An 18,371-nucleotide genomic window follows, 5' to 3' on the forward strand; every position below is an offset into this window, starting at 1 on the left:
TTCATAATTAGAGGAGGATTCAAGTAACAGCTCTTCCCCGAGCAACACAAGTATGTTCAAGAGCTGTCACATTATACCAGAATGTTCCCCTAGCCCACCTGGCCAGCTACAACCTGTTAATCGTTGCAGCAGAACCTACACTGAAAGACACAATAAACTGTTTTAGAAAAGGGCTTTTCAAAAAAAAAAAAAAAAAAACCAAACCCAAAACAACCCAACATCAAAACCAATTCTGCAAGGTAGAAATAAAGGTGGAAAAAAACAGCAGCTCCTGAAAACATACAGGTTTGTCTTGTGTTCTTTCCCACAACTATCACTGAATTTGTAAAGTTTTGAGAACTCTTGCTATTGTTGCAGTACACTAGATACTTTTATCTTCACTTGTCCCAAATATAGCAAGGAAAAGTAAAATACATTAAAAACTTCTGCAGAGTTGACATCTGCCATGCTTGTGCCTATTCATCTAGATGTGAGAGGTTAAGTTTGACTTTCTACACCAGTCGAATTTAGAATTTATATCTCAGAGTCAAGAAAGTATCCAGCATCAGAGTAGCCTTGTGTACTTAAATCAGAGTAGCCTTGCATTATCAGACCATGCAAGTTTGATAGCTAAGCTATGACCCAGACATAAGGGAGTTTAGTACACTGTTTGATCATTACTTAGTGAAAGATTTCCCCCCAGTGGCAAAATGTGGCAAGAAATACAATTGCTTACTCTCTATTTACTATTATACCTTGGAAGCTTTCTCTGCTTTGAGTCTGCGAACCACTTCCCCTTGTTCAGCTACATTATCATAAAGTGCTTTGCCATCCACTAAGTTACAGGGTGCCAAGTTACTGCAGCACAGAGAAGATGGAAGTGTAGTAGAAGGTATACAAGGAGGAGCTGAAGGTGGATTTCCAGGCTTGTATTCTTGACCTGTCTTTTGTTTATATTCTGTTTTTAGATTTAAAAGAATTTTCACAGCCTCATCTATTTGTTCCTGAAGCAAGAAAGGAAAAACAGCAGTTGCAGATAAAGATAGAAACAACAGAGATGCAGCACAATAGCTAAGATAACATAACCTTTACTAGAATGGCACTAACATAGCTATATAGTAATAAAACTTCTAGAGCTAACTTGTTAGTGTAAGTTGTCATCATTGAGTTCTGTGGTAAAACTTTTCAGCCACAATACCTACAAGTTGCACATCAAAGGACCTAATCAGGCAGTATATGTAAGGGCTGATTTCTCTCCCATGAAAGCCTCCCATTTAGGCAGCTTAGTTCCCTGCAGTTACAGCAGTCCATGACTTTGCACACTGGAGAATGGGAGCAAATACTCAGACTCAGAATAAAGAATGGTTCCCTGGTCACTATCAAATTACTACCAAATTTACTATTGCTATTCTAGCTTTCAAGTTACAGCCCCTTTTCAAGTTTTTTGCTTCACTTATCTTGTATCACTAAAAAAATAACTTGTTTATTTATTTTCCAGGTTCTCCATGCACTATGGCAGAACTCATGAAATCAGCCGTATCAGCTTAAGAGAATTTGGGAAAGCACTTCGTGGAATTTGAAAGTACTGGCTGATATTTTGTTCCTCAAGTTTCACAAAACCTGTAATTAGGTTCTAGTCTAAACTAAAAATACTGTTCCACTCAGAAGTATTCACTGCTATTTAACCTTTGAAGCTTTCTCCAATTTAAGTTTGCGGACCAATTCGCCTTGTTCAGCTACTTTGTTGTATAGAGATTTACTGTCTACTGGACATGGGGATGGAAGAGTAGAAACAGCAGAAGACTGAGGAGGGACAAAGACCACAGGTGGGCTTCCAGGTTTGTACTCCTGGCCTGTCTGTTGTTTGTATTCTGCCTTTAAGGATAAAAGGACTTCCACAGCAGCACCTATCTCATCCTGAAAGAGAAAGAAAGGGGCAGAAAGAGGGAAGAACAAAGACAGAGATATAAGACTCTGAAGTGCACTTCAAATACTTTTATGAAAAGACCTGCAGTTTATGCACACCTATTCCATTTTCTTAACTATGTAGTAGAGTTGTTCAGAAAAGTTTTCTCTACTACTTTCCTATTTTAACAAAGTAACTCCTGTTAAGGGATATACAACCCTAATAGTCCTAAATAAAATTATAACAATAAATTAGTTTAGATCTTGCCATTTATTTAGATTTTATGGTACTACCAAGACACTATTATGAACAGTATTTAACCACCAGGCAAAGTGTGTTATTTCCCATCTTTTCTTGCTCTGCATTAGAAAGAACAGAAAGAAAACAGCTACTAGTAGCTATGTTTTCTATGCTCAGCTCCAGACAGGAAGGGGTTTCAAAAATATCTGTACTATTTGGATCTTTACTTTCTTTTTTCCTTTCTGCATTTTGCTTTTGTTTTGTTTTGTTTTTAAGATCTAAAGAGCAACAAGTCAATCCTATGAAGTCACATAATTTGACCATATTTAGTTAAATAAATAAATAAATAAATACTGCAGGACATTTCAACCCCAAGGACCAGATTTGGATACTTAATCAACTCATGCTGTGGGGTGAATCCTGTCCACATTCCAGAACAGCAGCCTAAGAAATATAGGAATTTATCTGTATGAATATTAACACAAACTTTGTCATACATGTCTAGCTAAAAGATAAGTATTGGAAAACACAAGTCTTGACAGAACAGAGCCCAGTCCAAATGATGATCACTATGAAAACATGGAACCATAAGCACCCATTCACCTCCACAGAGAGAGGACAATGGGCTATGCAAACCCAAATAAAAAAAGTATTAGTTTAATCAGCCACCTTAGGTGCTTTTTCAGCTTTCAGTTTTCGGACCACTTCTCCTTGCTCTGCTACTTTATCATATAGAGCTTTGCTGTCCAGGGTACAAGAGGTCCCAAGCTTTGAAGACACACTCTGTTCAGTTACAGATACTGGAGGATTTCCAGGCTTATACTCCTGGCCCATCTTTTCTTTATATTCTGCTTTCAAGGCCAGCAACTGTTTCACAGCTTTATCAATATCTTCCTTCGCTGCCTTCTTAGTTTTCAAGTCACGAACTATATCACCCTGTGCAGACACCCTGTTGTAAATGACCAGGTGACCTTCGGATACAGTACAGGTTGGAGTAGAGGTATCAGCAACAAGTGGAGCAGATTTTCCTTTTACAGCTGAACTAGCCTTAAAAAAACAAAAAAAAAAAGCCAAGTATTCAGCATGATAATCATGTACAGTAATACATGTACAGTAATACATTTTATGGCATTTTTCTAAAACACGAGTTTACCTCTTTCTTTGCAGTTTCAGCTTTGGTCTTCTCTTTTGACCCAGATGTTGGCATTTCCTTAGTGTGTCCATCAGGGATGTAAATCAAAATGCACGGGGCATCTTTACAGCTGTAAGGACTGTAAAAGGATTTATAAAAAACACAATAATAAAGGAAACACAAGATACATACGAAACATTTATTAAAACAAATGTTCTACTCTTTCTACAAGATGCTCCGGCACAACTGCAAGTTTATCTTTGTACACAACTGTAGTTACCCAAATTTACATAATTGGGGATCTGCATTGATTCGTGTTAAGTACAAGTTTTCTTTATGTTATAATATTATGCTGAAACGCAGTGTAATTTAGATGTTTGGTAGCTTACTAAAGAACTGTTACAATTAAATAGTATGTGCACACTCTAATTGGGCAAAGGCCTGTTTTATTCCGTAACATTTGTTCCTTAATTTATATACTTAGAATCACAAGGAAACCACGATCTCTTTACTAAGTCCAAGTTAGCTGGGGTGCACCAAAAGTGCCATGTGCTTGGCTTAGACAGTTTGAAAAGGTAGGAACATACAAGCTAAAAGCCATGCCAGTCCACAGAGATGTTCCACAGAAAGGACATGGTAAAAGGGAAAATATTTGCAAGCAACATTACTCTTGCCAATGCATGTGTGAACACATTAAAACACATCAAGCTAAAGCAAATTCTGTGAAGTCTGCTTAGGTCATTCTTAGGTAGCTTACCTCACTGGCTCATAGGGCTGATCACAAATAAAGAATCCTCTCCTCTGAAGTTGTATGATGTCCCCTTTTTTTAACTCCCTAAGGCAAGGATCACCTAACATCAGTTCTTCTTGCTGTAAGCGTTAAAAGAAAATCAGTCCAAATCTAATAGAGCACAAGAAATAGTAAGAAATACAGTAGAGCTGTTGAAGGATAGTGGTGATTTTCTGATTTTGGAAGCGTTGAAATATTAGTTAATTCCAGGGGCAGCAGAACAAGCACTCGCAATAAGATGCCATATCATAACAATGTATCAAGACAAAAACCTCAAACTATTGGTCACAGATGTGTAAAAGCCAGGTAACGCCTGAGAAAAAACGTGAGTCAAATTTTAATTTTGTAATTATGAGAGGTTAAATGGAAAACATGGAAACTAGATACACCAGCACATGATTTACTTGTTTGACAAATGACATTTTAAGATTAAAAAAAGTAACTAGAAATAGTGATGGCAAAAAAAAACCCAAAACATTAAGCTTTGTGGAATAAAGGGGACAAAAAGATAACTTACCTTGCTATTTCGGTTGATATATTGTTTGAAATCTTCATCTTTACCTAGAACTGGCTTAGTGATCAGATGCTCATAATTAACACAGACAGTTGGGATGAGTGGTGCACGTAGAGTTTCTGCTAACCAAGTGATCTTAGTCGTTTTTTTGAAGTCCTTATTCTCTAAGTTCAACTTGGCATCGATAGACATAATTTTTCCACTTGAATTTCTACAGGAAAATGGAAATTATCAGGAAAACAGAAATTATAAGAGTGAAGCCTAAGTGATTTGTTCTCATTTGTTCTCATACTATAGCCCATCAATAGATTCACTGAAAAACAAGTATTCAGAGTTCATTTTTGAAGTGTGGGAGACACGCAGGAAATGCAAGGGTGTATTCACTTCTGTTGAAGTCCTCCTTTAATTTTGATTTCTTAAATATAAAGAGACAGTAAAGAACATGGCAAAAAAATCTCTACTTATTTGTTTTATGTCCTCTATCCCAGCTCACCCCATTCTGCCACTGTCTCAACGCAACCATTTCAAAGATACTATGATGACATTAATGGTCTCCTTCCCCCACCTTAATAGCTCGGCAACTGAAATTGTGATAAGTATAGTTTTTTAGTATGCAAAAGCAGGTGTTTGTTACAGGGTGAAAGTTGTTAAAATTCCAAGTGGGTTTTTTTTTGTCTGAAAAAGCTGTTTCACAGTGGAAATATTACCACAGATACATGGAGAACACTGGATGAGAGGGACATGCAATATCAGGACTGACTAGTGATTTCAGACCTGAGTCTACAATAAAATATGCTCTATGCTAAAATGTTGTTTTCTGACATATTTCAAAGTAGTTATTTATATACAGAATCATAGAATGGACATATATGGACAACCATTAATATTTTACTGTTTCAAGCTACCTATTACAAAAATCAACAAAAAGCTGAAAAGCAAATAATCATTTCATCTCCCAGTATTTGTTACCTGTTTAATTTAGTGATGATAATATTGCCCCAATTTATGAATGTAACCACCTCTCCCTCTGTCAGGGTCTCTGCATCTGCACCCTCGATCAGGACTTTGGAGCCATACCACACAGGTTTCAACCCAACATCGGCATTCTGTGAATAACGATTTTTATTTTAAAGGAGAGACTGTTATTTATATAAGCTGACTAAATTTAATGCAGTGCCAAAACACTATTTTATTTATGATAGAAGACAGATGAAGATAGAAGACGAACAAGAACAGTAACCCAAAGCTATAGTATTCTTCTACAACACTCTCAGGTTTCTGGTTCGCAAGTGTCGCATGCATTCCTCTGAGAGTACACTCAAAAAATCCTTTCTCCTATCAAATACTAGCTCCAACACAACCGACAGCATACCCCGTTTCCTTAAGGTCCATACATCTTTAAGTTTTTACAGGTAAAAACTAAGTAAGTTTTTCTCAAGTTTCCATTTTGCTATGCAAATTCCCCTCAAAAATAATTTCATAACTCTCATTTTTGCTTTTTATTATAGTTAATATAGAAACAAATATGGAGCTTCTCTCAGCTGCATAGATTTTTAAAAACAGGAATTGGAAATAAATCACTTATAACACTAAAAGTACTCAGCTTTAAAGCATCTCAACAATGGAGATTAACTTTTAAAAGAAAAAGCAGACAGCTAGGATTTCAGACTTTTTCAACTGATCAGAAGTTTGAAATTTGTTTCTTCTGGTCAGTACTTACTTCATTATATACTGGAGACAGCATTTTTAATATCAATGTTTTAATATGCTGGCTTGCAACTGACCAAACTTCAGACTTTTTGACTCTTAAAGAGTCACAATTCTCACTTGCATCTGCTCAAAACCTGTTTTCTTGTTTATCTGCCATAGGGAAAAGGGCAAACTAGAGGTCCACCTCTCAGTTACAAGAAATGGCTACAGGAACACTCAGAGCAACAAAATAGAAACAAATAAATGAAGCAAAACCTCAACAATATTCACTTGTTTCTCAGTATAAGTGTGATATCTAAGGGATGCTTTCAGTGAAACTTAAGTACAATTTGAGATGCCATGCTCAAACGAAAGCATCTTTCCTAATTGTAGTGCCAAAAAAGAATTGTATCAGTAACACATCCCCTTTCTTAAGGGATATTATTCCATTTACTGGATACTAAGAGTATCAAATTAGCAAGTTCTTAACTTTTGATAATAACTATTTTGCTACCCGAATTTAAAAGTCATATTAAAAATCCAGATTGGTAGAATTAACAGGTTAACGTATCACTTCTCCAGAAGTCTAATTTTATAAACTATTTTAAAAAAAAATCTCCTGCATTCTGCACTCGTATGGATAAGCAGTATCTATTGTATTATACCCATAAAGCTTGAATAAAATTTTATATTCAAACTTCTCTGTGAAAGTTAGTATCAAAAAATAATAAAAACTGTCTGAGCATCACTCCATACTTGTAACACCTAGCCTCTTCTGAAAACTCCCAGAGAGGCCTTTCAATGCACTGTCTATACACACTCTATATACTTAGAAAAGCAGTTTCCCACATCCTCTTAACAGAACAAACACGTTCAGTAGTTGCCCACTTTTTGACAATTCTGTGAAAAAAGTACACCTTGGTTTCATATCATGCTGTCTGAGCAAGTTAAAACCAGGACTCTCCTTGCTGACTGCTCCAAGCTAAGGTACTTCTAACCTTACAGATCTGCAATACAAGAATATTAAGAGAGTAAAGTGAGAACCTTTGGATGTTTAGCCACTTCTTTCATCTCCTCTTGAGCTTCAGGAATATTTACTGGGACCACTGCATCTTTCAGTAAAGCAGTGTACCGAGGTGCTACTGGGTCTATAACCTACAGAAAACAAATGAGGGGGATCATGACTATATGACATTGACAGAGAAATAAGATGTTGTATAAAACAACAACCACCAAAAAGGAATATTAACTGGTACTCTTTATGTTACTGCATTTTTTTATGATTGCTTTAATGTTACTTTAATCCAAAGCTATAGAAAACTGAGAAAACAGTGATAATACTTCACAATTTCCCATCTTTACTCAAATATTTTGAGTAAAAACTATGGATTGGGTACCACTGACACCAGAAGTAACCAAAATTATAAGCTAATGCCTCATAGGAAGACAGCAAAATGTACTTTGATATAGTTTTACTACGCTCATAGGCTATTACATCTGGACCACTTTCCCTCTAGCTAGCTGAATTTAAAGCAATAATTCATCAGTGCAGTTTTTTCTTGTTCCAGCAGCACAAGACCTGATCCCATACTCATTTGCCAGGTCAGTACTCCAGCAGAATCAGGGACAGACCTGGCTATACAGAAAGCACCAATTAAGTCTGCAATTTTAATACAGACGCATTAGATACTATAATAAGGCAACACCATAATAATTACTTCATCAGGATTTCTACAACATGAGTTTGGCAAGAAAAAGATACCACTAAAATGTCTTCCTGTATTTTTATTGTCTATTTTCAAACTCAACTGATGTAGTTTTTCACAGCATTTTTCATACCTGAAATACTGGTTTGACAAACTGTTCAGAGGCACTTAAAAACATAATTCAAGTAAAACAGCTGTCTAGCTCCGAAAAAAGTATCAGAGATCTACCAGTTTAACTGGAAACTAACACAAAGGAAAACACCTGCTTTCATTAATATAAAGTGACTTTTCTTCTCCTTAGTTTATTCCTCCTCAAGTGAAAAACTACACGGCAATTTTAGAAAAAAGTATTTAGCATCTAATTACTTGACATTAGCAAGTAAGGTGATATGATGATATACTTTTAAGAAGTCACACATATGTAAGTTCATAATCACTGAAGTCATACTCCTAAATGTTAGACACACAGTTTAAAAAAGGACTTGTGTGTTTATCTCAAAATATAGGTGTGTGATGTAATATCATAATTTTCATAACTAAATGACTGAATTTTACAATATTATTACCAGGCTCTTTATTTTACTCATTAAAACTCACAATCCTTCCTCAGATGACAGGTGTTTAAAAGTCAGTAGCATAATTACAGGACAACATATAATATAAGAGCTCTCACACTGATGAAGTCTTTGAGCTCAGAACTACCTCCATGCAACCAATTGTTTCTGATCATATTGCAGATTGCAAACTATCTGCATAGACACATGTAAATAAAATTGGCTAATAAATATGGTGCTGTCCAAGGAGTTGAGTCAGAGGTCTAAGAAATTCAGTTTAAAAGCCAATTCAAAAAATGAGCCCTGACAGTCCATTGTGGATTTTTCCCCAAAATCCAATTCTTAGTCATAAATATATTTATGCAGCAACAGAAAGAACCAATTCATAAATCCTTGTGTATGTAGCAGACCAAATGCAAAATACATGAAGAAAAACAAGACACATGCCAGACAAGCAAAAACTACTTAAATGAACAGATCTGGGTACTATCTAAGCAAAACCAAGCAGGAATCCCAATGCAAAATAACAGGTGTTTCCACAATCACACAAAATATGCAATCAGCATTATAACAATTCGCCTTATTATAGTGTCCAAGCATCCGCTGCCAGAAAGCAACTAACTATGTCAAGATGCAATATTCCTTATTTGACATTCAGTCAGAAACATCAGCAGTGCTGGCTTTATCTACATTGGCAGTATACCCAGCGCGTTAGTCCTTTTGCCACAGAAAGGAAAAGCGGACAACGTGAATCAAATTGAATAAGATTTGTGTTTATGTTAACAAATAAGCCAAACCAGAAATGGGCAGCCTTTTAAAACTAGGAATAATGCATTTTCAGTGGGTTTGTAGAGCTCCTGTTATATAAGCAAATGTGACTGCACTATGAAGCTGCAAAATGATAGCTTATGCTATGTATGCTTACAGCACTGTAAGCTATATGCTAAGGTAAAAAGCATTAAGTAATACCTTCTTACAGATAGCTCGCAGCTTGAAAGCAGAAAAATGAAATGCAGTTTTCATATCAGATTTTACAGCAAATATCATTATCTTTCCCCGTACTACTAAGTAAAGCAAGTAAGTATTGGTATAGGAGAATCAATAGGATTAGTGCTAGATCAGGTTAGAAAGGGGGGGACATTCCATTTTCCTGAAAGTGTGCCAAATGATGCAAGATACTGCAACTGCTACTTGTTGTGATAAGCACTCCAGTGAACGCTGGATTCTCTACATATCCCAGAAAGAGGATATCAGGAGTAGCATCAAATTCAAGTAAGCACATACCTTTTTGTTAAAGGACCAAATTTTATCCCACTCCATATTCACAACAGATCGAGAGGAACCCTGGAAAAAACCACATTAATATAAATATTCTAGCTATTACACTCATTTAAAACAAAGTCCTTTAAAGACTACAAACCCTCTACTGTTTGCATTCATCAAAACAGTTTAGAAAGGCATCTTGAGCTTGCAAAATATACACTTTTTAAAATTAGAAACTTGCTACCCCATTTTGCCAGGACCTGCTCATAGGTGAACATTGGTGAAGTAGTACACATGAAAGCAGCAAACCTTCAAAAGAAGAAACCTCCCGGTGACAAGTACTTTAACTGAAACGTCAGAAAAATTTGTCCTTACCAAAGAATTGGAAGAGAAGAAAACACCCACCTGAGCAGCAATAAACTGCTTTAGCCCTTCAACTGTCATGCCTCTTCTTAGGACACCACGCACAGTGGGAAATCTTGGGTCATCCCTAGTAGAAAAAGATGTTTCATCAGTATCACACGCTAAGCTCTACCTATTAGTCAGACTGACCAAAAACTTTACTAATACTGCCACACATTAAAGACCCAGCTTCAGTGTATTTCGCTTGTGTGAATTAAGAGCTAGATGAGAAGACCTAACTGAAAAGACTGAGCTCTTATCCATACAAAATGTGTGGTGCAGATTTTCTTCTACTTCACCCCAGCGAGGGAAGCCATCTCTTGGTGAAGTGGCTCTTCTCCTATATCTATTCAATCTCAAGTCCCTCAAAAACTGGCAAGGCAAAAGTATGTCCCTATTACATTACTTCCTTTTCAATGGCACCTGAGTAATGGAACCTGAAACAACAGGACTTGATTCTTTCTTGCTCAAGAGAAACCAGAAAGAGATGAGTGACAATGACAATGTTACCTCTCGATGACGTAAGTGATAGAATTCTATGATTTTATTCTCTTATGCAAGAAATAAAAAGGCCTAATCTGAAATGTAAAATACGTGTTGGTGGGAACACGAATCAAACCTTGCTGAGGACCTAACAGGGAGGCTTAGGGAGGGAGAGGTCATCATAAGACCAGCTACACCTCTGGGGGGTGGGGGGGCGCGGCGGGAAGATAATTTTGGCTCTAGCAGAGTGGCTCCATGCATAACCCAGGAATCTAGGCTTCCAACACAACTGAAAAATAAAACCAAAAAAAAAGCACACTTGGTACAACACCTAGGCAAGACAACCAGGCAGCTCCCATAGACTGAGCACAGAATCACCTAAAACCAGCCCAGGAAAAACTCTAAAAGCAGTTGTCTGACTTAGTATTATCCATGGATTTCTTCAGACTCCTGTACTATGAGGAGAGGACTTCAGATGGTGTGCTCCCACAGGTAGCCCATTGTGGGAATGAACAAAGAAGGAGCTTCTCTAGACTCCGAACTATTTGCAGAAGTGTAAACACACGGCTCACCCTTTCTAGGAAAATACTTAAGCTACTAGGCCACCAAGCACTATCTGCAGAAATCCAGTTAACATGAAAAAAAGAACAGAAAGAAGGAGGAGAGGGCACACGGGAGGGAAGCAGGACGGATTTGACTAGATGGATAGGACCAGAAGTTCTTCAATTCAGGCCCCCTTCTGGCATTGCTCAGGAATGTATGCAATGACTCAGAGTGGAAAATGTGTAAGTAGCACCCATAGCAAGAGCCAGAGCCCAAAAATAAGCTACCTCATGTTTATTACAGGATAGAAATATACAGTACACAGTTACTGTATAGTAGTAAACAGACACATTGTACATGCAGAAGCCACTGTAATTAAACTATGTTCTTAAATATTGTTTAAATATTCATTCATACTGCTTTGATGTCTAAGCACTGTCCAAAACAGAGAATGCATGCATCAGTCACGAGTATCTTAAGGAACAATGCTGAACTACAACCATGTAACATACCATCCATCCACAAGCCCTTCGTTGACAAACCATGTAAGCTTTCTCTTAGAGAGCACAGTGTTATTGAGGTTTAGTCGGCTATACTCCCATATATATGGTTTCCTTATGCCCAGTGCCTCAATGATCCAGTAGAATTGTTCATCTCTGTCATGGTATTCAGTTGTTCTCAATGCATGTGTGACACCTTCAATACTGTCAACAATGGGGCAGGCAAAGTCATATGTGGGATAAACCCTGAGAATAAAGACCTTCAATTAGCAGGGCAGAAGAACAAAACACTTTCCTCACATGTAAACATTTAAACCAAGCATAATTTATATTTATATATTATAAATATCCATAATCTCTGATCCCGAAAATTTTCAGATCAAAACTAAAATAGCACATACACAACCAATTGTCCATAAAAAGATCCAGAGGACAATACATTTTTAAAACAAAGAAAGCCTTCAAGGAATTAATTGATCATAGCCTTAATATTCAAGACAAAAAAAAAAATCCTACACTGCTACTGTTCTTTTCAAACACATAAAATGCTGACTTATAGGGGTTTTTTTCCTTAAATATCAAAAAGAATCATCAGTTGACTGAATAACGTGCAAAGCTTTCATGTTTAAAAACAAACCTTTACCCACAGACATAGCTTTACTATTATACACACATTAAATCAATGTTTCCAAAAAGGCAGCTGTATAGCTGGAAACAGAGGTTTCAAATAAGCACTGAACCATAGCCTTGAACAATTGGGTAGGCTTACTTCAATGCACAATGTAGTAATTCTTCATTCTGCACAAAGACAGCAGCTGCTGTGAAAATGGAAGCAGCCACTCAGGTAAGTAGATCAAGGATGTTTTGCAGCAATATAAAAATGTAGCAATGTAAAATTGCCACGGTTCAGTTTCAGCTCCAAGAGCTAAAGCAAACAACTTTGTTGTCCAAGATACAGCCATTAAGTCTTAATTCATGTTTTGACTCAAAGCTCTTCACTGACATAAAATGTATTTATGGAACAAAACTGAAATAATGCTCACTGCTGACCATGATGGCCAACTCACAGGTTTTAACGGTCATTTGCAGAAGTTTCAAAAAGTCAAGAGACTCATTACATATTCTGACTGAAAAATGCTAGCAGGTTCCAAGTATTAAAAGAAGTTTACTAAGGAACAGTAAATGCCCTAAAAAGAGCAAAAATCCCAGGCCACACAAGGAGGAAGTGAACATACTTGTAGGTACTTCCAGTACGTGGGTGAGGCTGGTTTTTACAACGATAAAGAGTTGGATCCCTCATACATCCATTGTTACTACTCATATCTATTTTTGCTCGTAGACAACAACTTTGTCCATATTCTGTTCCCTTTTTCATTTCTTCCCACATTTGTAGATTCTTATTAACACCTAAGAACAATAAAAATAAATCATTTTCGAAGGTATTATGAAGTTGATACAGAACCACATTTTATCACTGCAGTAACAAAAAGCAACAGCACCCCTCTCTTTAGACACTGGAATTCATTTTCACACATTTTACATTTTTAATTTTTTAAAAGTAGTAATGAATGGTGATGAATTCATACATACACAAGTTTACTGCACCTGTCTAAATGTACACTTATTCCAGCCTTACAGAACAAAGCACTAAACACTTCCAAGTTCCCACAAGGACCTTAGACATACGCAATTAGTCATCTCATCCATCTTTGTTAATAAAAATCAAGTTTTGATGCCAAATTAAAAAGATAAGAAAGCAAGACAGAAGCTTAAAATATCTTACAGTTATTTCTGTGTTTAGATTCCATTCTTTGTTCACGCTCTGCTTTCATTTGTTCTGCAGGAGTATCATCCACATATGCCTTCCCTTCTTGAATAAGCTTCTCAGCATATTTCATTATTGTTTCAAAGTGATCTGAGGTATATGTAAATTGATCTGGTTTGATGTGCAGCATTGCAACATCTTCAAGAATAACCTGCAAAGTGTGAAATTGTATACCGTAATATTCAGGAAAGCTAGTTTTCTTAAACCTCTATCTTCTTCATGCCAGATGCGGTGGTTTTAATGCTCCATTGTCCGGGAAGGATAAGCCATAAGAATAATATGACATGCATGAAAGAGACGCAGGCACTTATCATTAATTCACAGCCTATAATTATAGGAGATCAGCCTGAGACAACTTCAAGGAAGAGGTAGGACAAGAAAAGGAGATGAAAGCTGAAACAAATTACTTGTTATGGACTAAGTAGTATTTATACAATGAGGACAACAGCGTATTGCAAGAGTTGCGTATCTAGATACTGTAAACATTGGAGAAAGGGAAGAAATAAGCTACTGGTAAAAGGGCTTTAAGCTTTTTAAGGTAAAGATGATGGAAATTTCTTACAAGCATAAGACTTAAGTGTAATACTGATACTGTAAAAAAAAGTGTGCAAGAACAGATCGGCATGTCGTTTACCTTTGAATTAGCTATACAGTGAATGGATTTCCCTGCTCTCTTATCATACCTTTTCAAAGTCTTCTTTCTCTTTTTCTGGATTTGTGTCATCAAATCTCATAATAAGTTTTCCTTTAAAGTTAACTTGGTAGTGCTGATTTAGCAGGGCAGCTTTGGCATGACCGATATGCAGGTATCTAAAAAAGAAATAAAAAATGAATATATACACCAGCACTACTTCAGCTAGACTTTTTGTTTCTTTGTGAGGGAAGGAGAAAGAATGGAAAGCCATACCCAAGTCCAACAAAAAAACCCACCAGGATATTTGCTGAAATACTGTACATTTATGAAGGCAGATTATGTTTTTTCCTACCATAAACTTAGTAGTTAACTGTTAAAAACACCTCAATCTGTAAATTAGAGTGTCACTATGGATATAAAGACAGGACTGCACCTATCTCCAGTTTTACAGACTAACTTAAACCAACTGTTGATGATACTTAGTAGTACCAACCATGTAATCTGAACCTACCACATTCAGAAGAGTGGAATTTTCTGAAATGGTGGTTGATGTGTATTTTTAAGATAAGCTAGAAAGCTACTGTCAATTTAAACTAAATATAAAAAACCCAAATCCACAAAATGAAAATCACTTCCAAAAAAAATTAAAAATACACGTGTCTCTAAAGAACAAGTGTTTTAAGTAAAACACCAGAATTAAGACACTAAAAGCTACTAAAGTAATGTGAGAACAATATATGTTATACACATACATGCACATACATGCACACTCATGATATCTAAGCAACAGTTTATACTGGACTAGTAGAGTAAGAAACACTACTACAGAAGTCACATGATGCTGAACAGCCAGTTTAATGAAGAAATGCAATCATGGAAATTTTACAACTCATCAGGCAATTCTAAAAAGAAACAGAAAACTAAAAGCTGGCTGAAAATTGTATTTATTAAATTGGCTCATCACATCCCCACTGTGTGGTCTTTAAGGAGTTTGTGTGTTGGGACTAGATATAGTCTGGACCCCTGAGCCAAAGGCCTCCATTACACATCTGGTGTCATGCTTCCCGAAGGGAGGTTATCCCTTCTTTCCCTTCTCAAATCTAAGCTTCCTTGAGAAGCCCTATGAGTCTTTTCACCCAACTCATAAAGACTTTATTTACACATCACAGCTCCTGTCAGTGCACACGCCTCCATTATCCACGCAAATGCCATCCTTCTGCTTCTCCTCATCCCACTGCTGAGCAGCACCATGTCACCTGCTGGCAACTAATCTCCCTATTCCAAGTTCAAGCAACACTGCAATGAGGCATACAGGAGAAGTAAACGTACAGCACTAACATAGATAGAGACAAAGCTTTAAATACTCTTTTGGCTTAAAAGTCTTGTCTGATAAGCTGATTAACACCCTCACCAAAGCACACTTTTTTCTTTTTTTTGAAAGAAAAAACACAAATAGAACCTTCTTAAAGTATTTATGTTTCTTACCCACTTGCTTCAGGAGGAAACCTCACAATGACCTTTCCCATCTCTGCACCAGGAAGTTCAACAAACTTCCCAACATCCGCTTTCTTTTCTGTTGCCTTAAAAATTAACAGAGATATAATTACAGATCGCATTAGCTGTATAATCCGATATAAAACTCTAGATAATAGCTTCTTGCTCCAAGGTCTCCTTTCAAACCAGACAACAAAAAGCTGCCGTATTGGACCCCAAATTCACCTCTTCACAACTTTCACATTACTCGTAGTACATAAAACTCCAGAATTAATCTTGTTTTGAAGTTATTCTGTCTTCAAATTTGATCCAGGACTGAAAAGTCCCATCAAGTTGTTTAATTTATTCCATAGAAGAAAACAGTTGCTAGCCAAGTTTGTATATCTTAGTGTTCTTAACCTGATTGTGATTAACAAGTTCAATCAACCAAAGACTGCAACCTTTGCAGGTCTATCAGGATCTCAAAATCCTCTTCAGAAAAAGCAAACAATATATCTAAACAGCAGTGGTGATTAAGAGGTGTCATTTTCACATGATTCCATTTAAGCACTGGACTACACCACTCATGCCTTTCTAAATATGAAAGTGACAGCTTTATTTTTAAACAAGAGTTTACAAAAATTTAATTCACTGTACAACGGATTCTTTTTAATTTTTATTTCTCTAACTTAAAAAAAAAAAATTGTCTTATAGTGTATTCACACAAATAAAGCTACTCTCTCCAGAGGATCCGAGTAAAACTTACCATTTTAACCTTTGGTGTACCAGAAGCCCACTTGGCTCCTACTGACTGAAAAGCACGCTGTACCTCAAGAAAGCCATACCATCGCTTTGCATGGACAGGAGCTTTGTTTTGCTGTAATTGCTCTTGCCATATGTTATTATCTGTTGGAAAACAAATCATTTTTCCAGCTATTAAGTTATGAAAATGGAATGATTACCAACAGCAATTTTTAAGACTAAAAAAATATTATGTTTTTAAAAAAGCTACTTATGCTCTCTTCTGAAAAGACATTTAGCCACGGGGACACAAGTCATTCTAAAGCAAATTAAATAAACTCCCTCCAAACCCGAAACATACTGAATTATTTCTTGGCTTCATCAAAGCAGAAGGTTGGGGGGGGACTGGGGAACATATATTTTTCTTTGTATCACCCACCTCAAAATTAATGACAACTTTTTTTTCGAGACAGAAATATAAGATATCCCTCTAGTGTGTCTACATTTGATGTTTTCTAAGCTTTACCAGAAGCGAAACATGTATCAACACTACCCTTTATTTTTGAGGGGCTGTATTCCCACAATCTACTTTTCAAGGAACACTTCACTAGAAAGATTCTGATGGGGAATGGAGAAAAAAAAAAATGAAAATAGTACACTCCTTTCAGACTTCCCTCAAGACCAGCAACTTTCAAAAAATACTGAAAGATGTTAGCCTTTAATCTTGAATATGTATTTCACTTGCAAGATGAATTTGGTCATACTGACTGGTAGATTGACACCTATCAAATTTAGACATACATCTAAGAGACTATAAAAACCAAACCCGTAAAAACAGTTCATCAAAGCTTCTTTTAACCTCTAAGGGTATTTCATAGGGTAACATATACCTCTTTTAATAATTCAAACTAAACACCAAAGATATCTCCTCTACTAAGATAATGTCATTGAAAAGTCTGTGTATAAAATTTTACTCTGTATTACAAAATAATTTAAATATTTAATCCAAAATGTTGGGCCACAGCAAAGTTTCATATTTAGGAAACAGGTAATAAAAAAAACACTCTTACAGTTAACACAAAAGAAGTTAAAAAAATTCCCATCTATAATTACATCCTATAAATTTCCACATATAACAACAATTCTAAAAAATTCTAGGGTTTCCTAAGCTATGCTATTCCCACCACTAGCGATGCACAGGCCAAAGCAGTATGCACAATAGTATACAGTCTGGCATACAGCTAAGAGCTGTTACTAGCATCCACAAAAAGGAAATTTGAGGACACCTGGTGTACACTGATTGCAAGCCAATGAAAGCAAGAACATATACTGATACCTTTTAGCACAGCCCAAACACACAAGTCTGCGAGACTCAGAGAGTTTCCCACCAAGTACGTTCTCAGAGACAGACAGTGGTTGAGCTCTTGGACTGCTGAAAGAAACTGGCTGGCAGTAGATAACTTTGTAGCGCTAAACTCCAGCCAATGGTCAATCTAGTTTTAAGGGACAACGGATAGTCAAAGTTACTAAAAGAATGAGAAAGAAGCTTGTTAAAAATCTGAAGTAATATACAATCCATTTAATAGCTGAACAGAAAATATTAACTGGAACATTAGCATTAAATATATTGGACAATAAATCACAATTTATGCTCAAAGAACATTTAAAATAAAACATACCAAAACATTCACCCAGAACTATACTAAATGATTAAATTTAATTTCTTCCTTCAGGATGTATTCAAACTGCTGAAAATACCGACTTTACTGAAGCTATTCCCATTGGCAAAAATAATCAGTAGTTCTTAGGTACTTCTTTATCACACACAGTATATAATAATCGTCATTATCCTTCAACTATTTAGACACCACATTTGTGACCTATTTGATCTTCCTGGTACTGCTACTGGACAAGTATACCATTTTCCCCTCTCGTCTCTGCCTCATCTCCTTTTAGATTTGAAGAAATCAAATCCCTCCCCCACTTCATTCCCCCCC

At 36.4% G+C, this 18,371-nt stretch overlaps 1 protein-coding gene across 1 annotated transcript in view; it reads right to left on the reverse strand.

The window, feature by feature from the left end:
* EPRS (glutamyl-prolyl-tRNA synthetase) overlaps positions 1-18,371 on the reverse strand; it is a 38,538-nt gene that overhangs the window by 14,159 nt on the left and 6,008 nt on the right. Inside the window, exons 3-19 of the mRNA XM_009574016.1 lie at positions 17,711-17,867; positions 16,400-16,539; positions 15,646-15,740; positions 14,210-14,336; positions 13,485-13,677; positions 12,937-13,108; positions 11,714-11,947; positions 10,179-10,263; positions 9,795-9,854; positions 7,295-7,405; positions 5,531-5,667; positions 4,565-4,772; positions 4,015-4,127; positions 3,279-3,396; positions 2,795-3,172; positions 1,666-1,896; positions 735-983 (exon numbers count right to left, since the gene is read on the reverse strand). Coding sequence (XP_009572311.1) covers positions 735-983; positions 1,666-1,896; positions 2,795-3,172; positions 3,279-3,396; positions 4,015-4,127; positions 4,565-4,772; positions 5,531-5,667; positions 7,295-7,405; positions 9,795-9,854; positions 10,179-10,263; positions 11,714-11,947; positions 12,937-13,108; positions 13,485-13,677; positions 14,210-14,336; positions 15,646-15,740; positions 16,400-16,402 — 2,514 coding nt within the window. The 5' untranslated portion in view covers positions 16,403-16,539; positions 17,711-17,867. The remainder of the gene's footprint in view (positions 1-734; positions 984-1,665; positions 1,897-2,794; positions 3,173-3,278; positions 3,397-4,014; positions 4,128-4,564; positions 4,773-5,530; positions 5,668-7,294; positions 7,406-9,794; positions 9,855-10,178; positions 10,264-11,713; positions 11,948-12,936; positions 13,109-13,484; positions 13,678-14,209; positions 14,337-15,645; positions 15,741-16,399; positions 16,540-17,710; positions 17,868-18,371) is intronic.

The sequence above is a fragment of the Fulmarus glacialis genome, unplaced genomic scaffold (assembly GCF_000690835.1).
Source record: "Fulmarus glacialis isolate BGI_N327 unplaced genomic scaffold, ASM69083v1 scaffold33593, whole genome shotgun sequence".
Classification (NCBI taxonomy): Eukaryota; Metazoa; Chordata; class Aves; order Procellariiformes; family Procellariidae; genus Fulmarus; species Fulmarus glacialis.